This window comes from Monodelphis domestica, chromosome 3 (assembly GCF_027887165.1).
Source record: "Monodelphis domestica isolate mMonDom1 chromosome 3, mMonDom1.pri, whole genome shotgun sequence".
Taxonomy (NCBI): Eukaryota; Metazoa; Chordata; class Mammalia; order Didelphimorphia; family Didelphidae; genus Monodelphis; species Monodelphis domestica.
The window spans coordinates 377608282-377633614 of NC_077229.1; the positions used below are offsets into that span (position 1 = coordinate 377608282).

General features: G+C 34.9%; 1 protein-coding gene across 1 annotated transcript in view; it reads left to right on the top strand.

Annotated features, from left to right (window-relative positions):
* The window catches only part of DNAH5 (dynein axonemal heavy chain 5), a 439069-nt gene that overhangs the window by 199514 nt on the left and 214222 nt on the right, over window positions 1–25333 (top strand). The window contains exons 16-21 of the mRNA XM_001372730.4: window positions 4877–5048; window positions 7376–7521; window positions 13060–13219; window positions 14340–14579; window positions 16926–17116; window positions 17209–17296. Coding sequence (XP_001372767.4) covers window positions 4877–5048; window positions 7376–7521; window positions 13060–13219; window positions 14340–14579; window positions 16926–17116; window positions 17209–17296 — 997 coding nt within the window. The remainder of the gene's footprint in view (window positions 1–4876; window positions 5049–7375; window positions 7522–13059; window positions 13220–14339; window positions 14580–16925; window positions 17117–17208; window positions 17297–25333) is intronic.

Here is a 25333-nt window from a genome sequence, read left to right on the forward strand (position 1 = left end):
GCTGGGATCTTTGGGGTTATCACAGACTGTCTTCCTGAGGCTATTTACCCCAAGTCCATTTCACTGATCCTCCTTTCTGTCTCTTAGCCAGTACCAAATTGTTTTGATGACCACTGCTTTATAGTATAGTTTGAGATCTGGGATTATAAGTCCTTCTTTTTTGGAGAATCGTATTGTTTAATTTCCAATTAATTTTTGATTTGCCTCTCCAGGTACCCTTACTAATTATTATTTTCATTGCATTGTGATCTGAGAAGTTTCATTTATTATTTCTGCTCTTTTTCAGTTGTTTGCAATGTTTTTATGCCCTAGTACTTGATCAATCTTTGTGAATGAACTATGTGCTGCTGAAATGAAGGTGTATTCCTTTTTATACCTATTTATTTTTCTCCACATATCTACTAATTCTAATTTTTCTAAGATTTCATTCACATCTCTTACCTCTTTTGTGACAAGGAAATCACTTTAAAAGACTGATATATATTAATTTAAGGTCGCCAAGGAATTCAGCTATGTAATCCCTAAATGAAAAGTCAGCAGTCAACCTTTTATGGAGTTTAATTACAAACAGGAGGAAGAAAGGAATTAGAGATAGAGAGAGAGAGGGAGAGAGAAAGGGGAGAGAAGGGAATAGGGCTTAAATACCCCTTCTGTTTAGGCTGGGCCAAAAGGCCCAAGCCCAAGCTGGGGCAAAGAAAAGAGATCAGTCCCTATTACTCACGTGACCAAAAATGGAGAAACAGTCTCAGAGGCCCCCACCTTCAGCTTCCTTCAGAGCAAGATTCTCAGAGCACACTCCAACCACTCAGACAACTCTTCAACCACCACCTTGAGTCTTCAGACCCCTCTATCTTTAAGGAAACCATCCAAGTTCCCTCCCCTCAGTTCTCACATCTACCAATCACTGTCCATCAATTTCCCTGTGCCAATGGAGGCTCTAGCTTAACCCAGGACCGCCCAGAGGTCTCTGGCTTTGCAAATGTCTGTTGAAGGTCATATTTTCAAATAATTAAATCTTTGATCCTTTGCTACAGCCCTTCCTAAATCCTGTTAACCTGAGTATGGTAGAGATTGGAATAATTAAATTTTGATCTATGCTGCAGCCCTTCCTCAATCCTGTTAGGACTGAGTAGGGTGGAGATTGATTCCAAGTATCTCCATTGTATCAATTCTAAAATCAATCATGACTCAAAGAAATTCCTGTTCTATGCTTAAGCATAGGTCAAAGTCCTTTCCATTGTTCAGCAAAAGGTTTCTGTCCTAAAGTAATCTTAAGAAGGGAGGAGGAGGAACCTCCCATGCCAATGGGGTTCACATTCTAATACACTATCAGTAAGAAATTTTCCAAGTATGAAATTTCCCAATGGTGAAATTTCCAACATTTATAAGTCTAAGGAATTTTAAGGTTACATTTGTGACATATAAATTTACCCCATTTTTTCTTTTCTCATTTCCCTTAGTATTAACCTCTTTTTAAACTCATATTGTATATATATACATATGCATATACATATATTTATGCATAAATATATCTATATATACATTTATGTCTTGGCATTTCATCATATATAGTTTGTCACTGTTCCCTCTAAGTATAATTCTTCTAGCTACCCACGTGAAAATAATACTTTTTAAGAGTTACCAATATCCTCTTTTCTTGTAGGGATACATATCATTTTATCTTATTGGGACCCTTAAAAAAGTTGTTTTTTGTTTTTGTTTTTAGCCCCTTTCTTAATTACCTTTTGATGATTGTCTTGAGTTCTGTGCTTGGGCATCAGATTTTCTGTTCAGGTCTGGTCTTTTCTTTATGAATGCTTGGAGTTCTTCTATTTTATTAAATGACCATACTTTCCCCTGAAAGAAAATAGTCAGTGTTGCTGGGTAGTTGATTCTTAGTTGTAGACTTAGTTCCCTTGCTTTCTGGAATATCATATTCCATGCCTTTCGGTCCTTCAGTGTAGATGCAGCCAGATCATATTTTATCCTCACACTGGTTCCATGGTATCTGAATGACTTTTTTTTTTAACAGAATGCAATGTTTTTTTCCTTGTTCTGGTAGTTCTTGAATTTGGCTATAACATTCCTTGGTGTTGTCAGTTGGGGATTTGGTATAGGAGGTGATCTGTGGATTCTTTCAATCTCCACTTTTCCCTCTTGTTCTAGAATATTGGGGCAGTTTTCTTTGATAACTTCCTGTAGGATGATGTCCAGACTTTTTCTTTTGTCATGGTCTTTTGGTAGACCAATGATTCTTATGTTATCTCTCCTGGACCAATTTTCTAAATCTTCTGTTTTGTGAATGAGGTGTTTCATATTTTCCTCAATTTTTTTATTCTTTTAATTTTGTTTTATAGTTTCCTGATGCCTTGTGAAGTCACTTGCTTCTAATTGTTTTATTCTGGTTTTTAAGGATTGAATTTCATCCCTGGCATTTTGGTTATCCTCCTTCTGTTCTAATTTTCTTTGGAGGTCATCTTTCATTTTCTTTGCCTCATCTTTCATCTCCTTTGACTCATTTTCAAGATAATTAATTTTGGTTTTCAAGACACTGTTTTCTTGTTTTAGTTCCTCTGTTTCCAGATGACTTATCTTGATTTTTAAGTTCTTTTCCCATTTGTCTTCAGCCTCTCTTAGTTGTTTTTTGAATCGTGTTTTGAATTCTTCCAAAGCCTGTGTCAAATTCACTGGAGTTTCTGTGTTTTTGCTTGGTGTTCCTTGATCTCCCTCTGTTATATTTGCTCTTTGTTCATTGTTTGCATAGAAGCTGCTGATTGTGATTTCTTCTTTCTTTTTTCTGTTGTTTGCTCATATTTTCCCGCTCCCCCCCCCCTAGTTGCCTGTAGTTTTGCTCCTCTCATTATGTGCTGGATCTGTGGGTTTGTGCTTTTCTGTCAACTTTCACCCTTGGAGCTTAGCAACACTCTCAGAGCAGTCTGTGGGGGAGGAGTGTTGGAACTTGAGCTTCCCTGCTCTCTGAAGGCTTAATAAGATCAAGGAGTTGATCTTGCAGAGTTTGATGTGCCCTGAGGCCAAAACCGCAGGAAGGGGGGGCAATATGGAGTGTCTCAGCTGCAATTGAGCTGCCTTCTTTGAGGTTCTCCTCCATCTGCCTCCACCCCGACTGTATTCAAAGCCCTGAGCCTGGCACAGCTTTTCCAACAAGGTACTCCCTCTAGATTAGTACCCTTTCCTTCCCAGCAATTCCAGCCACTGCTGGAGGCTCAGCACTATAGGTGGGGGAGGGCTCCTGGGACCTTCCTTTATCTTTTCCCTTAAACCCGAGTGTTCTCGAATTCAGGCTTTTTTAAAGTTTAGTACAGCAAGAGGGTTCCTTAGCTCTGTCCTGTTGTTAGATTTGGTTTTCAGTCCCCTAGGAGGATTTTGTTTTTAATTGGTGAGGAAGGGTTTTCAGAGGTCTGAACTTTAGCTGCCTCTACGCCTCTCATCTCATTTATTTCAATGATCTATGGACACTGAAGTGTGGTAAATAGGTGGAACAGTGGACATTAACACCAATTTTAACCATTTTATAAAGAAGTTTATTTGATGTTTATCACTTGCCACAACAGAATCCAAAAGAGCTTACACATAGCCTGAGCAACTTTTAATCTTCTTACTAAGAAGAGAGATTAGTGTAGCCCTGAATAAAAACAAACAAACAAACAAAACCTCAAAACCCTATACAATACAACACAGCAATTCATAAGGTGCTTTTGTAAAGCACTTACCCTTATTATCTCATTTGATCACTGCAATAATCTCATGAGATAGACACTGTTGTTATCCACATTTTACAGATCACTAAACTTAAACTACAAAGGTTAGACAATTTGATTAAAGTTATACAGCTAGTAAGTGTTCAGTCAGGACTTCAACTCAGGTTTTTCTGACTCTAAGCACCATTCTCTATCACTGGGCAACCTAGTTACCTCAAAATTACCTCACAAAACATAAGAAGTAGTGGCTAGAATGAACCAACTAAATAAAGTCATTCCTCAGATTTTAAGGACAAAACAAGAAGGGCAACAAATACTCAGAAAATGGGAAAAGGTCTATAAAGCTTTTTATCTTTTTTCATCTTGAAGGACCGTGGGATTTTTTAATTTCAGTTCTCAAACTCATGGTCCTGGATTTACTCCATGAAGTAGTAGGAAGGGTATTGAAGAAAACAAAGATGGAATGAGCCACAGAGTTATTTTTCAAAGGCAACACAAATTTGATGGCTTTAAGCAATAAATTCATATGTTTTTATAGAGGGGTCTTATTATTTGGGAAAGGTGACCAAGAAAATCAGCAAATCCCATATACCTACTTTACCATTTCTACAAATTTTATATGAGAAGCATTTGTCAACATTGAAATTATAGGTCTTCTTTCTACTCTCTATTCATCTCTGTCCCTATCTCTATCCCTGTCACTATCATGAATATGAATTGTTAACGATTAACTTGGCCATATTTAGGTAAACCCAAATCACAATTAGAGCCAGGTTGTAATGATATTAACAAGGGGAGTCAGAGGCAGATGGAGAGAGTAACTTCAAATAAGAGGAAAGAGGTTAAACTGAGAACATAACAATGGTTTCTTAAAGGGTAGAAAAGACATCCTTATGCACAGTTTCTGTTGTACACATATGACAGGAAGTAAATACTAACAGACTATATAAAAAAGAAAAGAGTTAGAGTACTTTAATTTAAGAAGTATTTACATTATTTGCTTGTTAATAATTATTTTAAAAAATTAAATATCATAATGATTCAGTCCCAGAGTATATATAAATCAAATAAATTGTAAGGAGAGGCAGAATCCCTAAATTTGTACTCACAAATCCTATATGTAGTTCTTTGATCTTCTCAATTCTATTTTATTTTAGATGATGCTGGCAGAATATAAGAGAGTGAAGTCAAAAATCCAACCTGCCATTGAGCAGTTGATGGTTCCTCATTTGGCTAAAGTAGAAGAAGCTATCCAGCCTGGCTTAATTTCACTGAATTGGACATCAATGAACATTGAAGGATATTTAGAAAACATTTTTAGAGTGCTCTGTAAGTCTATGGATTTATTCTTTCTCAATATTTCAAATATTTTGTGCTCTAACAGTTAACATTGTCATAGAGTTTCTTCTTTTTTCTATAAACTTATGAGCCTCAACCAAAATGGGCATTTAAAGAACATAAAGAACAGTAAGGAGGACTATATATGAAACCATGATCTCTACCATGTACAATTTTGTTTTGATATCATTCAAATTTAGTATGGTAGTTCCAGCACTTCTATAGTCTTTTCTCCCTGCTGATCTTTCTTCTGCTCATTCTTGTTAATATATTTATAATTCATTAAAACTCTTTTCTTTTTATTTTAGTATCGCCATTGCTAGTTTCTTTTTGTACCCGCTAGTAGCATTCCCTTGCAATAAATAAGGAGAGTCTTGAAAAGCCAATCCTCATATTAGTTATGCATGAAAAAATGTTACATTCTGCACCCCTATTCTGTCATCTCCTTGCCAAAAAGAAGGAAGTTTGATTCATTATCATATAGTCTTACTGAAAGTTAAAGGAAAAGCAATGGTGTCCCAAGGCAAAGAAGTTGCTTTTTACCAAAATACATGGCAAGTCATTTACAAGATAGTTCAAGGATTCACTGATTTCAATAGATTCTGTTTTCTGTAATTAGATAAATCAATTACATTTTATTCATTTTTTCATTTTGTTTTAAACTAAAAATTTGGAGATAAACAGATTTCATTTTATCTCTACTATCCCTTTTCTCAAAGATCCAATACAATTTGGTTTCTATAATTTGAGAAATGTCAAAATTTTTAGAAAGGGCATAACATAAAACCACCACAAGAATTAAAAGTTCTGGAAATAATGCTTATGAGGCCAATTTTAAAATGGAATTATTTTTTTTTCTGAACATTTAGATGCTTAAAGGGCAGAGTTTTCATTTAGAGAAGATTATTTTAAAAATTAGAAATATTTTATTACTCATGATATTTCCTCAGCCTGGAATTTCTTTTCTTGTGATCTCTACCTAACCAGTCTCTCTATCTTAGAATAAGTTAAGATCAAATCAATTTATTTCAAATTCCATCTCTTGTTTATAGCATTCTTTGACCTTTGTAGTACATCAATAATAATGCCTTCCTTTTGTGATATTCATTTGTGCTTGTATTCAGCACCACAGTTTATTTCTTAACTGTTTCATGTGCCTTATCTCCTCAACTAGATGGTAAGATTATTATTAAAAAAAACTCTTATCTTCCATCTTAGAATCAATACTAAGTACTGGTTCTGAGGCAGAAGAGTAGTAAGGGATAGGCAATGGGGGGTTAAGTGACTTGCCTAGGGTCACACAGCTAGGAAGTGTCTGAGGCCAGATTTGAATCTAGGACCTCCTGTCTCTAGTCCTGGGTCTCAATACACTGAGCAACCCAGCTGCCCCCAAAATGATAAGATTCTTAAGGACAATGCTCATGTCTTATACAGGCAATCAATACATTTCCCCCTAATATCATTCAGCCTTTGATTTGTAAGATTTTTTTAATGTACCATTCTCAATAATCCATATTATTTCCATCCATTCCAGATGCCTTTCTTAATACTATTTCTCTTCTCTTGCTTCCTTTTATTCAACTCTAATTTGGGTATTTAAGACTATTAGTTATGTCCAACCTGTTTAATGTTTTATGAGACTCAATCAGTGTGGAAATCACAAGATCTTAGAATATTAGATCCAGAGCTTTAAAGTTCTTGAAAGGCCATTTATTCTTGCCCCCTCCGTTTTTAGAAAAGCAAACAGAAGTCCAGGAAGGTTAGGTTCTACCAAGAGGGCAGTTCAGTTCAGCTGTGCGGTTAGCTTCCAACTGTCTTTTCCCAGGAACATTACAAATGGAATGTTACCTTTTGATGGACAGATGATGTCCTTTGCATGCATTGCAAATTCTCTCTTTTACACAGCTTGAACTAGCTAGATTTTTGCTAAATTTTCAGTGTGAGTATTTATATTTATGTCTTGGAAAGTATCAAACACTTTAAATAATGGCTTGATTTATATTTTGTTGATTGCCTAAATTTAAGAGAATGATTGGAGAAAATTTTAACAATAATATTTAAACTCAAAAATGTGCTTTGGGCTATTATTTTAAACATATTATTATTTGGGTTATTATGTTAAATATTTACCAACACCTACCCAGTTAGGTGCCAGATACTAAAAGCCAACTAGACAGTAAAGATAGTAAATGGTAGAACCAGGAATTTAACTTACTTCTTCTGAATTAAAGTAAAATGTCTTTGTTTTCTAGGACCTTCCTCTCAGAGCCATAATCCATTCTTAGGTATATTCATTTAATTGTTTTTTTTTTCAAAAGGTGAGGTGGAACTACTGCTTGATCGGGTCAGTGACCTGATAGAGTATCGTATTGATGCTGTTTTAGAAGAAATGAGCCATGTGCCACTTTGCAAACTCCCTGAGGATGAGCCACTTACCTGTGAAGAGTTTCTCCAAATGACAAAGGTTTTAATGAGATTGATTCTTCTTTTTAAAAATAGTTTTGTAATCATTTTTCCTAAGGGTAATGTTTTCATAAAAAATGGTATGAATGACTGGCAAATCTAAACCAGTTCTGTGTTTTATAGATGATTTACAGTGGGTTGATTGGAAAAAAAGCAGTGAAAGAGGTAATGAAAGAATCAGAGATGTCTCATTCTTTGACAGCTAAAGTTGCTATAAGGTGTATTTTGTTAATGAGTAGGAAATGTTTTGTGGAATTTTTTTAAAAAGAGAACATAAATATTTTAGAGAAGGACTTGAAGTAAGCTGAGTCTTATTAGACACAGTAATACAGTTGTTTAAAAAGCTCTCTGAATAGGGTTTATAAAATTTCCTATTTAAAACATATCTTTAGAATCATTAAAACATCTTAATGATTATAGTAACTCTTGGAGACAAGATAATATTAAATATTACTTTTAATAGTATCATTTGGTGTTCATTCAACAAACATTTCAATGCTATGTGTAGTGCACAGTGATATGGCAGCTAGGTAGTGACAGAGGACAGATGTTGTAGATAGAGCATTGGAATTGGAGTCTGGAAGATCTGAGTTTAATTGAGCTATAGATACTCTATTACTTTAGTAAGTCATTTAACCTCTTCTGGCATCAATTTCCTCATCTATAAAATGGAAATAATAAGATCAATGTCTTTCTAGAATTATTGTGGGGATCAGATGAAAGATTATTTGTGAAGCTCTTTTAAAACTTTAAAGTACCATATAACTGCTAGCTATTCTTATTTGCCATTATTTTAGATAATGGAAAAGATACAAAGATCAGATGTGGCCTCTGTTCTCTCCCTTTTTATAAATCTTATTTATTCATTTAAACATATTTTTCCATGCTTACATGAATGATTTTCTTTTCTTCCTCACTTCTGGAGCCAACAAGCCCTTCCACGGGTTATACAAATGTTATCACTTGACACCTATTTCCATATTATTCATTTTTGCAAATAGAGCAATCTTTTAAAACCAAAACCACAAGTCATGTCCTCATATAAACAAGTGATGTCATATGTTTTTCTTCTGCATTTCTGCTCCCATAGTTAATTCTCTCAATGTGGATAGCATTCTTTCTCATAATTCCCTCTGGATTGTCCTGGATTATTGCATTGCACCTCGTAGCAAAGTCAATTACATTGAATTGTTCTATGGTGTTTCACTTTCTGTGTACAATGTTCTCTTGTTTGTGCTCATTTTCACTCTGCATCAGTTCATGGAGGTTCTTCAAGTTCAACTAGAAATCCTCCAGTTCATCATTCCTTATGGCACAATAATATTCCATCACTATCATATACCACAATTTGTTCAGTCATTCCCCAATTGAGGGACACCACCTCATTTTCCATTTTTTTTGCCGTCACAAAGTGTGAGGCTATGAATATTTTCTTACAACCCTTTTAAAATATCTCTTTGGGCTACAAAACTGGTAGTGATATTACTGGGTCAAAGACTATGCATTCTCTTAAAGGACTTTGGACATAATTCCAAATTGCCTGGCAGAATGGTTGGATCAATTCACACAACTCCACCAGCAGTGTATTAGTGTCTCAATTTTGTGACCTCTGTTCTCAAGGAGTTTATAGTCTAGTCTTTTATAGTGCTTGTCACATCACTATGGATATAATGGAAACATAATAATTTTTTTAAGTGCATGTGAATTGGACATCTAACTTCAAAGTTGAAATTTCTTGCAGAGCCACATCCTGCTAATGGTTTGAGTTATGTTATGTTACTCCCCTTCATATGCTCTTCCTTCCTACCAAATTGGCCCATTTTCTGTTCCCCTCTCTCCACACTCCATCTCCTGACTTTGCACCTTTTCTCAGGCTGTGCCCCCAGGCTGGAGCCCATGCTCTCTTTTCCTCCAATTCTTAGAATACTTGCATTCCTTCAAAGTTCTCTTCTTCTAACTCTTAAATGAAGCCTTTCCTTTTACCCCATTTTTTAAACTCAAAGACATTTTATTTTCCCATTATGCCCTAAGAGGCAGTCAGAACATAACTAATGTAAAGTATTGATGCTGATGATGTAGGCTTCTCTAGGGCTATGCCAACACCAGCCTGATCTGAGTTTTAGCAAACAGGAAAGCTTCAAATATGAGTCCATGGTAGGTCTGTTTTCTGAGGAGGAGCAAGTTTACAGGTGAGAGGCTCTTCAGCCAGGTGGCCTTTAGGGGAGGGATTTTTCAGATGCAGAAACTTCTAAATACCATTAATAAGTTGTAGGAGCATTGTAATCTGCACCACTGGAGGGAGGGCCTGCACTGATGAAATTATAGATGCTTAATGATAATGAATCCAACATTATGCTTTTCCCCCAAAGGCACCATTTTATGAATAATGAATTAACTCCGATATTTCCATTTGCTATTAAAATTTTATTTCCACTTGATCTGTGATTTCACTGGTGTGGGAAACTCCTTGTATCCAGGCAGTTCAACAGCTCTTCTCTAATTTATAAACGTAGTAAGAGTAGACTTGCCAAGACACTGAGAGTTTAAGTAACTTGCCCTGTGTCACACAGCTAGTTGGTGTCAGAAATGGGACTTCAGCTCCAGATCTTCCTGTTCTTATCTGCTATGCTTTATCACATGAGATAGCTGTAAAGCAATTAGCATAAGGTATGACACCTAGTAGGTGCTTAATAAATGTTCCTTTTCCCCTTCCTTTGTTCACTTTTTAAAATTTAATTTTATATATAGTATTTCCATTTCTTAACTAAAAGTAATTTAATCAAAAATCACTTTTCCCCCTGACAGATGTGACCTATTTAATTGTTGCTTAAATTTGAAAACCAAATTATCCAGGCAGTATTTTTGATCATTTAAGTTAGGAATCTTTAAGAGATTTACATTAATATTGACTCCTTTTCGTGTGGAGGAAAAAAAGGCAAGTTGTTTGAAAGTGGAAAACCAACTACACATGGTGGCATACATCTTTAGTACTTGCTGCTGAGGATGGTAGATCATTTGTGTTTTGGAGTTTCAAGTTGCCATGGGGCTAAAGACAAATGGGAGTCCATAAGTCTGGCAGGAATATTATAAGTTAATGGGAACAAAAGGCCACAAGGCTGTCTAAGAAGGACTGAAATGGTCCAGGTTGGAAAACCAGAACAAGTTAAATATTTTGCACTGTTGAGTATTGAGATCAGGCCCATGAATAGCTGTTGCACTTCCAGTCTGGGCAAAATAGGGGAAAAGTCTTTAAAAAAGCAAACAAATAAGTAAAAAATAAGTAGGCAAGCAATGAAGGAAAGAAGGAATTAAGGAAAGAAGGAAAGAAAAATAAAAACTAGAAAATCATTTCCCTTTCTATTAAATATACATGTATGATTTATTCTTTCATTGAAAAATAATTATTTATATCTTAGCATACATATCACTTTAATCTCAGAAGGGAATGTAACATAGGAGATGATTTTCTTTCTGTGTTTCCATATTTAATTTTTCTTTCTTTTTCCATCCTCTAACTGCTAGTGTTTCCTAAACTTTAGCCCTGAAATCTAATTTCTATAAACATTCTCATCTTCAGAGGCAGTTTTCATCCTCATGACTTTAACCACAATTTTTATACTGATGAATTCCAGATCTACATTTCTAGTTAAATCCTCTAATTTCAGTTATAGTTTCATATCTGGCTTGATTTGTATTTCTAATCATATGGCTTATTGTTAAAAAAATGATAACATTAATTTTATCTCAAGAAGTCAGAGTATCCAGCTTCTGTAAAAATCCTCAAGTTAACAGATGCATATAAGGCATATACAAAGTGTTTGTTTTGGACAATAGAAAATCAAGAAGTTTAGTAGCCCATGACAACCACAGGAAATCCACTAAGCACCCAAAAGACTCATGAGTTAACACGTAAGGGACAGAAGTTACTTGCAGTTGGAGAAGACACAAATTGATTAAGCCATAAAAACACATTAAGAAAACATTAAAAAAAATAGATAGAGCCCTGGGTCTGGAGTCAGGAAAGATTGAGTTAAACTCTGACCTCAGACATGTACTAACTGTGAATTTAGACAAATTATTTAACCTCTGTCTGCCTCAGTTTCCTGCATTATAAAATGGGGATTATAATAGTACCTATCTCTCAAGATTGTTTTGAGGGGCAAATGAAATAATATCTATAAAATTCTTAGCACAGTATTTGAATAGGCAATTAATAAATGCTTCTTCTTTCTCATCAAAAAAACTTATAAACTCCTCCATAGGACCTGAATGTGAAGTTGTCACATAACATTCCAGTGATTCTGTGAATTCCTAGCTTTCCAATGGTGTTCTGCACATTTTGTGTCATTCTTATCATATCTCCTGTGACTTGAATCCCCTCTGAAAAGCTAAGTCTTTGGGGCTGCTGTGTAGGAAATTCCCTTCCTATGAGACTTGTACTCTCTGAGTAACTCACCAAAATAGTAGCCTTCTGCTCCCTCCTCAGAGCCTTAAGGATTTCCTGCTTTCTAGATGCAGGGCTCATGTGGGCAAACATCTTCTTTCTTTAAGAGACATAGTACTCAAAAACCTTTTCCTTCTTCACCCTCTTCCTTTAGAAGTAAGTTCCCTAAGCTCTTGAAATGATTAGTCTTAATCATAAGGCAAATTTTCAAGGCTGGTGCTGTCCAAGAAACATTTCATCTTTTCTAGAAGGCTAATCTTGAGAATATGTTTCCTAGGAAATTTTACTATTCTTTAATTATGAAATTGCATAGCATCTCCAGTGCCATTGTTCATGAACTCTTATCTCTTATGTAAAGCAACTTGGGCATGTGTGTGTATGTATATATGTATGTATTTATATATATATATATATCTGAGTTGTATGAATAATGAATTGAGATATTTCCTTTAAATTGTAAGCTTCTTGAGGTCAGGGACTATATTTTGCCTCTTTTTCTATCCCAAACACTTGAATTTAGTGACCAAAATAACTATAGACTATGAAAAGAAGACCCCTCTTCTTTAAAAATATATTGGTATTTTATATTTTATAATAACTTTGAATTTCTTCAAAGCATAATTTTTTCTCTGTAATTAGTTGTATGTGAAAATTGTAAACCTTAAATTAGGCATTTTGTACTGTAGAAGTTAGGAGAAAGGAGATCAGAGGAGACATTATGATAAAAGGAATGCCTTGAGATTTGAATTGGGGCTTGAAGGATGTATAGAATTTTAAATATGGAATGAATGATTCCTCTAATGGATTGTTCTTTGTATCAAAAATGTTGTTCATTGGAAATACATGAAAAGTATATACTTTGAGTGATTTTTTCTAGAAGTGGTGACAGATTCACGCTGTTTCTCATTTTCTCTGCATTCTCTTCCAACTTAAATTTGATTTTTCAGACAATATTGACCTATGGGAATGGGGAAAAAGTAAAAGGGAAAAAATTGACTAACATGAATTTGCAGCCCATTGATCTGTGTCCCATTGACATGCTATACTTAAAATTGGACTCATAACTATATATAACAATATTACTTATTCTTGTAGGATCTCTGTGTTAATAGTGCTCAGATATTACATTTAAAGAGTTCATTAGTGGAGGAAGCTGCCAATGAGCTAATAAATATGTTGCTAGATTTTGAAGTGCGAACTAGAGGAGAAAATGTTTCAAATGTCAAAGAAGTTGATTCAAGAAGTGAAAACACAGGTAAGAGATTCATTAATGTCATATTAGGTCTGTGTATGTATAACACCTCTGGTAGGAGGGCTTCCTGAGCCCATTTCAGGGCTGCTCATCCACTTTTCCTGCCCACTTCTCATCCACCTCTCCTTTGTGGCTCCAAGAAGCCATAGCATATGCAGTCACCCCACTGCAGTAAAACTGTCTCTCCTCAGACTGGCTAAACCAGGGTGAGGGTAAGCAACAGCCTTCAAACTCCTTGGTAAATAGCATCTTTGCACATCTCTGCTCCACTTAAATCTAACTCCGGAGATGTCAAGACATTACCCATGTGATGTCATTGGCCATCTTTGAAGAGGAAGAATGAATAACAAGAATATATATGTTTATATGTACACATATATAATATCAAATCATTTTTCTCACTTTTTGGAATACTTTTTCTTATTTATAAAGATGTTTATTGTCAGAAAATATTTATGAACATGAAAATACAATGCATTGATTATAATGAGATAATAATGTCTTTTATCTTTAATAACTATAATTTGGAGGTTTGAGTTTATATGAAAGATTTTTGGGTTAAGATACATGAACTACTGTATTAAAAATAATTTGTATCTGTAATGCAAAATTTTTCAATGCATTTCAACAACATATGCTACATGGTCTTAATAAATGGAATGAGATTTTGATACTTCAGGAAGAAATTAAGTGAATTTGGCATAATATAATGTATATAATTTGACTTTAATAATTAATCAATCAACAATCACTCCCTCCTTTGTACTAATCCATATACATGTTTTAACTTCCATGTCCCCCCAATAGAATGTAAACTCCTTTAGAACAAAAACTTTGCCATTTTCATTTTAATTTCTCTTGCTCCTCACATATAGATTGTACTTAAATGTTTGATTTGCCTACTATGGAAATATTAAATGTCAGAGGCAAAATGGGAATTTTGCTTTCATTGATTCCAAATTCAATACTTTATATACTTTCTCCCTTACTCCTTTTATACTTTATCTTTCACTACCTATCGTTTCTTCAATAACATGATATACTATCATCTTTCTTCTTCTCATGCTCCTTAAACATTCATCCTATATGTTGTTACTTATTTTCTATGGTTTTGTTGCATTAGGTGAAGAGCAGGGAAAATCAGAAAGTCTTACAACTCTTAATGCTAATCAGACTGGAGTTGGGCTCCCTCCTGCAATACTCAGGAAAAAGAAGAAAGAGAATGAGATCTTAGAGGAGGAAGCTTGTGCATTGCTTTCTCATTTCAACCACCAAAACATTGATGCTCTTCTAAAGGTTACTAAGAGTGCCTTAGAGACCATTCGTAAACGGACTTATTCATCCAACACTATTAACTTCAGAGGTAATAATACTGAGGTTTTCTTATTGGAAAGCTTGCTATTTAAGCCTGTTCAAATTTAGAAATGTTTTCTGTGTCAATCTCCTAGTCCAAAAATTAGCTTTATGCTAACTTTTTAAAAGTTTGGTTACAGAAAGATACCTAAAAATAAATGAACTAATTTGAAAATTGACTGATGTCAGAAATCTAGAAAGGATAAATATACTGAATGGTGGAGTTCGTATCTTGATTGCACACACTGTTTTTTTATTCTTTCAATCATCTATTTATCACTCAAAAATATCTCAATATAATAGAATGATCAACTGGATCAATAAATTGTATAAAGTTCTACATTTATATTATTAAAAATAACAACATGAGAAGATGGATGAGGAATGACTAGATATTAATTTGTATGAAAAACACAGCAGTTTGTCATCTAATTATGAGTCATTATTGGGACAAGTTTTTTTTTAAAGAAATGAATGAAGTTTTGATTGCTTTGAGACATATAGTGTCTGAAATGAAGGAGTTAATAGTTCTATTCTTTTCTAGATTACTTAGATTATACCTACAATATTGGGCTCGATTATTGTCATTTTATTTTAGGAATGACAGAACCAGATAAGGGTGATCATCATGGTGAGGAGATACTGACTGAGCCACATTAGCATCAGTTCTAGGAATTACTCATAGTCTTTCAAAGAGATTACCTTGGAGGAAAAACATGTTGTCTATCTTCAGGTATTTGAAAGGCTGTCGTAGGAAAGAGGAATTATATTTATTCTCTATGACCCTAAAAGGAAGAATAGGAATAAAAGTTGAGGTTTCAGAGAAGTGAATGTAAGGACATGTTTTTTTAATTATTGGTGTACAAAAGTGAACTGGACTTCTTCAAGAATTAATGAATTCTCCATCACTGGAAGTCTTCAGGTAGAAATGTTTAAATATGGATTTATTTATGCAATGTGTATAATATAAAAGTGGCTTTGATTTTTTTTGTCTAGATTCTCTAAATGGTGGAGTTACTAATATCCTTTTGATCCCAAATCTTAGGATTTTTGGAGTCTTTAGTGATTTTCATATGATTTTCTTCTCATTAATTTATTGCTAAATGACTCTCCTTACATTCACAACTTTTTTCTCACCCCTTTCTTAGCATGGATAACATGTATAGTATTGAGATACTGGAACTCACTAAGTTAAAAATTAATGCTCACAAATATTTAAATAATAGTTTACCCTTTACATTCTTCCACTGACTTCAAGATGTTTTGGATGGTAATCATGCTTGCTATGGGACATATTCAGCAATCGAACCCATTGTGTTGCTTTTATGATTAGTTTGCTAATGATGTGTAATTTGCAAATCTAGGAGAGAGTCTAATGAACAGATGCTCCCCTTTACTCTACCAGGCAGTACATTTCTTTGGGGAGAGAACTGTATGGGAAATATCACCATGTGGTCATTGTTGGGTCTTTTAAAAACCATCCATCATAGATAAGATAAATATTGCTTTTTTTGGTTCCAAAACTTTAGTGAATTGTTTCAAAATTTATCTTGCTTCTTACAAATATATTTAACAATTTGCTTATTTATCAACTTTCCTTAGGGATTGTAAAAGGTTTACTACTTAATTTATATTTTAATATACTACTTAACATATTTTCATATCCTTTTTCTATGATAATGATTTCTGTTAAGCACCAATAAAATAATAATATACATAATTGGTTGAGAATATGGCTGACTTTTAGAGAGTGGGTTTCTTTTAAGAGGAATATACTTAGGTCATAAGGTTTAGGATTCAGTTTTAAAATCTAGTATTGGAGCAGCTAGGTGGCTCAGTGGATTGAGAGCCAGTTCTAGAGATAAACACTGTCCTCAGACACTTTCTAGCTGTATAACCCTGAGCAAGTCACTTAATCCCCATTGTGTAATGCTTGCTGTTCTTCTGCCTTGGGACCAATATATAGTATTGATTCTAAGATTTCTAAGATTCTAAGATGAGTTAAAAAAAAAAACCTTAAGTATTTACAACATAAAAACACTTTTTGCTTGAGGAGGGAAACAAAGAAGAACTAAACATGGCCCAAACCTCAAGGATCTTATTGTCTAAAAGTTCAAATAAACAAGGATATAAAATAGTTATTAAGCACATTTGAAAATGATAAACACACACAAAAAGGAATAGAATGATAAACGAGGTCTGAAGAAGTACTTTAAAAAGTAACGTGAGATTTGGTTCAATCATTCAATCACCATGAATTAGGTTAGTCTTTTTGCTCCTTAATTGTTTCAATAAAAAAATGAAATAAACCATTTATTTTTAAAGTAAAATGTTGCCACATTTTATGTTAATCTAGACAGTGACCACCCATCTAAGCCAAAGCAGATCAGCCTTCCAATTTTTAGAGCAAACATCATCTTGTCAATCCCAAACATCTCCATGACTCCAGTTCTGGATGACATACAGCAGACCCTTAATAGAGCGGTAGAGTGTATCATCAGTGTCATGAAGGGTATCGGCCAGTGGAGTAAAGAACGATTATCCACAGTGAGTTTGAAACCAAGCAATCCGTTTACATTAGAGATTTTGAAGTCATTACTTAAGGCAAAAGGATAAAAACGATGCTTTGTGTTTTGTAGAAAAAGCTACTTGAAAGAAAAATTGTCACATTGAGAAACAACAAAGATAGTGATTCAGAGGATGACATAATTGAGCCTGGAACTCAAGGTAAGTAGTCTTTTGTTTCTTTTTGAAACATGGAATGATAGACAAAATCAATAACATTCTTTAAATTCCAAAATTTTAGTAGGTTATCCAAAGTTATTTGTTTTATCACTAGTTTGTTGAAGCATCATTTTCTTTTATAATAAGCAATGAAACAAACTGATCAAAGTTGTTATTGCTGTTAACTTGTTCAATCATGTGCCGATCTTCATGACTAAGTGTCGGCTCTTCTCTTGTCTACTCTCTCCTTACCTGTCCAAGTTCATGTTCATTGCTTTCATGACAATGTCTATTATATCTCATCTTCTACCATCCCCTTCTCTTTTTGCCTTCAGTCTTCCCCAGCATCAGCATTTTTTTCCAGTGAGTCCTATCTTCTCATTATGTGCCCAGAGTATTTAAGTATCAGCTTCAGTATTTGTCCTTCCAATGAATAGTCAGAATTCATTTCTTTTAGTATTGATTGATTTGATCTCTTTGCTGTGCAAGGAAATCTTCTGCAGTACCATAATTTGAAAGGTGGCACTCAACTTTCCTTATAGTTTAATTCTCATAGCTGTATATCATTCCTGGAAAAATCATAGCTTTGACTCTCTGAACCTTTGTGGGTAAGGTGATGTCTCTTCTTTTTAGTATGCTTTCCAAATTTGCCATAGTTTTCCTTATAGAAGAGTCTTTTAATTTTCTGGCTGCAGTAACCATCTGCAGTGATCTTTGAGCCCAAGAATATAAAATTTGACATTATTTCCATTTCTTCCTCTATTTTCCAGGAAATAATGGGACCAGATATCATGATCTTAGTTTTTTAATGTTGATTCAAGCTAGCTTTTATACTTTCCTCTTCCAGGCTCGTCAAGAGGCTTCTTAATTCTTCTTTACTTTTTGCCATCAGAATGGTAATATCTATATTTCTGAGATTGTTCATATTTCTCTTAGCAACTTTAATTCCAGTTTTTGATTTGTCCAGTTTGGTTTTTCACATGATATACTCTACATACAAGTTAAATAAATGAGTTGACAATATACAGTTTTGCCATATTTCTTTCCCAATCTTAGACCAATCAATTCTTCTCTTTTGGCTCTAAATGTTGCTTCTTGACCCACAATCAGGTTCTTCAGCAGACAAGTTAGATGATCTGATACTCCTGTTTCTTAGAGAACTTGCTACAGTTTGTTGTGATTCACACAGTCAAAGGCTTTAGTGTAGTCGAGGAAGCAAAACTAAAAGCTTTCTCTATAATGCAGAAAATGTTGACAGTTTGCTTTTTAGTTTCTCTACCTCTTTAAAAGCCAGCCTGTACTTTTGGTAATCTTGGTTCACATACTGCTGAGTTCTACCTTTCTAAACCTTAAGCATAACCTTGCTGGTGTATGAAAGGAGAGCAATTGTTTGGTAGTTTGAACATTCTCTGGTTAATGTCTTTCTTTAGGATTGGGATGTAAACTGACCTTTTCCAATCTAGTGGCCACTGTCGAGTTTTCCAAATTTGCTGGCATATTGAGTGCAACACTTTAACAGCATCATCTTTTAGGATTCATTCCTCTGATTCATGTTACATCTATTCAATTTATATTTGCTCATTGAGAGAGGTTTGGGGGCTGTGTTAAGTGCTAAGAAATTCTTTCCTACTTTTTCATACCTTCTTGGGACTTGAATTTAGTGTTATAGCTCAGTGCTACTCAATGTTTCATACTGAAGTTGAGATTGTACTCTTCCAGTCTCAGCAGAGGTAGACCACAGTTCATAGCTATCCTTCCATATATTACTTCTTCATATACTTGCAATTACTACCAAGTTCTTCCATCTTGTGAGTTATCTGTCAGTCCACTGCCCATGAATTAGTGACTTGATGAGAGGTTCAGGGAGGTAAAAGTCATTAAATTCCCTCACTTCAATCTGCACATGACTTCCAAACCATTTTGTTGCAATGAAATTTTGTTAGCATTATTATAAGTACATCACTAAAAATCATATTCCTATGGAACAAAACTTGAGAACAATTGACATTTATCAACCCTAGCTTTTCTGTTAACTGTAACCAATTATGAAGTGAAAATGGGTCCTATAAACACAGGAAAAAAGGGAACATACCACACAAACCCACAGCACCCCTTTTCTTTGTCTAACTTTCCTATCTTTTTGTCTGAGAGCTTATTTTGAAAGAGTTTGACTTTTTGAGGAGGTGGAAGAGACTTGAAGAGCTTTCTTGTTGGCAAGACAAAATTATTATAAATAACTCAGTTCTCTTTCTCACCCACCCACCCAGCTACCGAGCTCTGTACCTACCTACTAATTCCCACCTACTCACATGCAACATGTAATCAAGGGTTTTGTTGAAATATAAAAGGAAATGTATATTATAGAGACCAGATAAATTATGTAATATGTATTTTATTACATAAATATGAATTATATAATGTGTAATGGAATGGAAAGAGTATAGGAATTTAGAGTCAGGAGACTTAGATTCAGATTCTGTCTATATTATATACCTTTAATACTTTCATAACCTTGTGATCTTGGACTAATTACTTGGTCAATCTGGGGTTCAGTTCTCTTAAGTGTTAAACATTTATTCTGGGTTAGGCTTGATAAAAAATTATCATGTTGTTCTTATAGAAAATATATAGAGGCATAGCTTAAATGGATCTGGAACTGATTGCATGGCTGGACCCAGAAATGGACACGGTAGTGATTCATTGTCAACTTGGATTTCCCTGTGTTATTCCTTCCTTTATTCGAGATTACCTTGTATTCATTCTGTATAAATGTTGTGTATACTTACCTGTGAACATGCTTTCTCCAATTAGAATATAAACTCCATGAAGACATGCTCTATTTCTTTTTTATCCCTTTATCTCTATCTCTAGTTCTTCTCACACAGAATCTGGCATACATATGTATATATATATATATATATATATATATATATATATATATATATATATATAGTAGATGGGTAATAAATGTTTGTTTTATTCATTGAGGAGCCTAAGAACCTGTACTTGATTCTGCACTGAGTAGTGTTTTTTCACTGGTGCAGATGAAAAACATGTGACTCAACGTGAATTAGAACATTGTGTCTGATCTTCTAAAATAAAATTGAATGAGGACGAACTTGAAATCTTATATATGGGTAAAAAAAAAACAACCCAATTTCTCAAGTATAAGCAATGAAAGGAATTTTTAGGCAACAGTTAGACAATAATCTAGGGAGTTAAGTGGACTGCAAACTCCACGAGTGATATGGCAACCAAAAGAGCCATTGTGGTCTTAGGGGGCATTGTAAGAAACAAAATTTGTGCAAGTTATAATTCTAATGGTCTTGACCTCATCAGCATCAGCTAGATGGTACCATGGTTTGAGTTCTAGACATGTAGTCATGAAGTCTTGAGTACAGATCTGGCTTCAGACATTTACTTAGCTATGTGACCCTGATCAAGAAACTTAGTTTCTAGGGTCAGGCCCAGAGATGGGAGGTCCTGGGTTCAAACCTGGCCTTAGATAGTTCCTATTGTGTGACCCTGGACAAGTCACTTAACCTGCCTATTGCCTAGCCCTTATCACTCTTCTGCCTTGGAATGATTCCAAGATGGAAAGTGAGGGTTTATAAAATTAAAAAAAAAAAGAAACTTAGTTTCTGTCTGCCTCAGTTTCCTCAATTATAAAATGTGTGGTACAATAATACCTAGTTTGAAGGGTGTACCTGGCCCATGGAAGGTGCTATATAAATGTCTATTCCTTTCACTTTCCCTTCCTCTTGTTAAGACTATGTCAGCAGTGTTGTGATCAGTTATGGGCTCTTTATTTTAGGAAGGACAGTGGTAACCTGGAGAATCAACCAGAATAGTTAAAGACCTTAAGACCTTGACACATGAGGGAGATGCATTTGAAATTCTTACTGCCCAGGAGAGAATACTTGGAAAGATAGGATGTGTCTTCCAGTAGTTGAGGAGCAGTCACATGAGACAGGAATCACACATTTTTTTTTTCAGAGAGCAGAACTAGGAGGGAGGGTTAGAGTCGTAAAAAGCCAAATTTAGGCTTGTTAAAAGGAAAAGCTTCCTAGCAATTAGAGCTATCTAAAAGTGGAATAGGCTGCCTTGGGAGACAATCACTCTCTCCTAATTGGATGTCTTCTAGTTAAGCTTGGATTAGTACTAGTCATTGTTAGGGAAGGATCTTTTGCAGGTATGGGATGGCCTCCAAAACCCCTTTTAATTTTGAAATATCTGTGATTTCTAAAGTTCTTCTGGCTGCACATCCTGTGATCCTGTGACTCTTATTTCAAGCTTCGTTTGAAATTAAAATCAGAGGATTGAACTCTGAGCCAGTTTTTAATTTACTAAATGTCAAGGTCCACATATTTTAAAGATTCAAAATATCACGCTACATTTTCCAGTTTTATTGTCTGGTAATTAGTAATCTATAATCTGGATGGGCTGACTTGCCCAAGGTCACACAACTAGCTAATTAGTGGCAGCTCTCGAAATAGAACCATGGTTTATTATGATAGTTATGAAAACTATCTCTACTCCCAACTTGTGCCAAAGATGATGACTCTAGTTTGAATTTTCATTTAGTCCTCTGAAACTGAAAACTCAACCAATCTAAAAGTTTCCCTTAAAAAGTGCTTTTTGGGATAAATTTTCTCTATTGATTTTGATTCCCAGTTGCTTAGGCTTGTAATTTTGGAGTCTTCCTGATAGATACAATATGCATATGAAGAGTTAAATGGAGATAATTGAGGAGGGACAGATCATTAGCATTTGGGGATTTGGAGTTAGGGAAGTCTTCACAAAGGAGCTGAATCTTGAAAAGACTGTAACAATACTTCCCTCTCACACACAGGGCCCTCTGGAGATCCATATTCACTCTAATTCAAAGTGAAGAACCTCATTTTCTCCCAATTAGTATCCAAGGAAGATAGGGATTGGGGAAGAAAGGAAAGTATATTTCAGACACAGAGAAAACATTTTTTGTTAGTGTTAAGGGGGTAGATGTGAAGTCTGTGGAATAGTCTAGTCTAGCTGTAATGTGAAATATTTAAATGGGGTGATATGAGATAATACTAGAAAAGTAGAGTGAATCTAGATTGTGATTTTAGGGTTAGCACTGACACTTTTTTAGCCGAGGAGTTTCATGGTTAGTTTTTGTGTTTTAGATGTTTTAATTTGACAGCTATATAGAGGATGAATGAGAGAGATCATTGGAAACAGGGAAGCCAAACTGAAGGCTATTGCAGCAACCCAGAGTAGATGTAAGCGCCTGAGAGAAGTTGATGATTGTGGAACAATCTTGTGAGCAAAAAGAAGGCAACAGTTGGTAGAGGTATTATGGAGGTCAAATAGAAAGATTTGGGGCTGCTGATTGGATATATAGGTGAAGGAGAGGGAAGAATTAAGGATGACTCAACAATTTGCAACTAGTTGACCTTTATCATCAACATTACTAGGGAAATTTGGAGGACTTTTTTGGGGGAAGGAGAATGAATAGCTCAGTTTTTAGCATATTGAGTTTAGGTTGCATTAGGATATCTATATGTCTGTTAGGTGGTTGACAATTAGTGACTTGAGTTCAAGAGAAAAATTATAATTTTTTTTAATATACAAGTATCTCTTCCACCTTGAGGGGGTTAGGAGATTGATTCTATACCCCTATACATCTGGAAAATCCAACTAAAATTTTTTGGCAGTCTCTTTGTATTAGAAAAGAAGTCTGAATATTTTTTCCTTATTTTATGAGGTGTGTACAGTACCTTAGTGTAATATTTGGGTAAGTACTTGGTCTTGGGTTATATGTTTGTCGGTGTTAAATAAAAATGCATTTCTAAACTTTTTTCTGTGTCACCTGATGGCCTGGTCATCCATCTAATTTCTTATTCTGACCAGTGATATATCAAAATCATCTTAGGGAAGTCTGTGTATGGGAGGGATACCTGTAAATAGTTGAGGAGTCATAGTAAAGAAGTGACAATTCAACTTATAGGATCTGATACAATTACTGAGGGAGAATATAGAGAAAAGGTGCAATGCAGGACCTTGTAGGCTATCCATGCTTATTGGAAAGGAGATAGCTAATCTAGTACCATATACTGAGCATCAGTAGAAAAAGAGGCAAAATAGATATGCAGAGAGCAAGCAAAGAATATTGCCTTGAAAGTCAAAAGAGAGATTATATAGGAGATTAGAGTCCTGGGCCTGGAGTCAAGAAGACATCTTCCTGAATTAAAATCTGGCTTTAATTACATAATAGCTATGTAACCTCAGCAAGTTGCTTAACTGTTTGCCTCAGTTTTGTTATCTGTAATATGAACTGGAATAGGAAATAATGATTCTACTGCCTTTGCTATGAAACCTACAAATAGGGTCATGAAAACAGTCAAACATGACAGAAAAACAACTGAAGATGGTAATGATTGACACTGTCAAAATCTGTAGAGGCCAAGGAGGATGAGGACTGAGAAAAGGTCATTAGATTTAATATTTAAGACAGCAATCTCAGAAGAGTGGTGGATCAGAAAACAACTTTGGAAAAGCTGAGAAATGAGTGGGAGGTGAAAAGCTTGACAGTGAGGAGAATGATTGCATGAGAAGATTACAAGGTCAAGACAAGTTTTTTAATTTTTACTTTTTGTAGAAGAGATATTCTTGGACATGTTCATGGGAGAAACTGAAGATGACAAGGAAGGAATGATAATTAGAACATTCATATGGAGGACATGGTGAGGAATAGGATGAGGGGCCTAAGCAGAATGGTTATAGTTGGCCAAGAGAAGATTGTCTCTTCCTCAATTAATAGAACAAAGGAGATGAGGACTGTTGATTTTATACAGGGTTGTTAGGAGTAGCATAGTGGAAATGAGCTAGCTCATTGGGATGGTCTTGAATTTTTTAGTGAAAATACACTTGAAGTCAGATATGAATGAAGGTCATATTGGAGGACTGAGAAAAGAAGAAAAGTTTATGTACATCCTCTATGAGCCACTCAGTAGAACCAGTCTTACAAGATATAATTAATACCAATAGCTATCCTCTTATTATTCTGTCCATCCTGTGAGGACCTAGAAGTCACGAAGTTAGTTGGGTGTGACTCTGATCTGGTCTCTGGACAATGCCAGGATACTACCTGACATAGGTATGTGCCATGAACTCTTCACTGTTAAAATTAAAATTAATGTATATTAATTTCAAATTTATATTTTAAGAGATTTATTAATGATCATTAGAAATAAAGGAATAAAAAGGTAACAAAATAAAACCACGTGCCCATGGCTAAGTCACCTGTTCAAAAAGGGCCCTGCACCAAAGTCGCAACCCAGGAAGCAAAGAGCAAGAAGAGACAACTCATTCAATATATCCCCTTGTGTATGACAGGAAGTCAGTGGTGTGAAGATTGGACTTAGCTATTTCCTGATTGTAACAATGAAGATACTTAGTTTAACAAAATCAGGAATGACTCTAAATTACTCCACCCTACTTAGAACATACTTTAGGGGAAGATAAAGTTGTAATCTCCTGATTGAACAATGAAGGTTCTTAACTCTTACTTTTTTGTGAAGTTAGAACTTAATTTAAGCTAAGTCTATTTTAAGATCTTTTTACAAAAAGGTGTTAAGTAACTATAAAGGTTAAATTAATCACAAAAGGTTAAGTAACTCACAAAAGTTGAACTTAACAAAAAAGTGTTAAGTAACTCTAAAGATATAATCTAATCAAAGAAGATAAGAACTAAAAAGAATGGGCATTTAGAGGAGGAGACACAAGAGTGATAGGTCTATTTATTGGCTCATTTCCTCTCTCCAGTACCTTTTGCGGCAGAAAGTTGGCTAATAGCAGGGTGCTGGGCCTTTTGGCATCTTAGTGTGGCTACCAGCTATTGTCCAGTTCAGTGGTGAGTTTCTGGCTGAGTTTCCCTCCTTTACTTTTCCAACTTTATCCTCTTAGAAGCCTCTAATCTTCTTCAGAGACCTAGAGGTGGGAATTTTAAACTCCCCTGGCACAGGCCAGGCAGGAGAAAATCCTATATTCTCCTTCCTC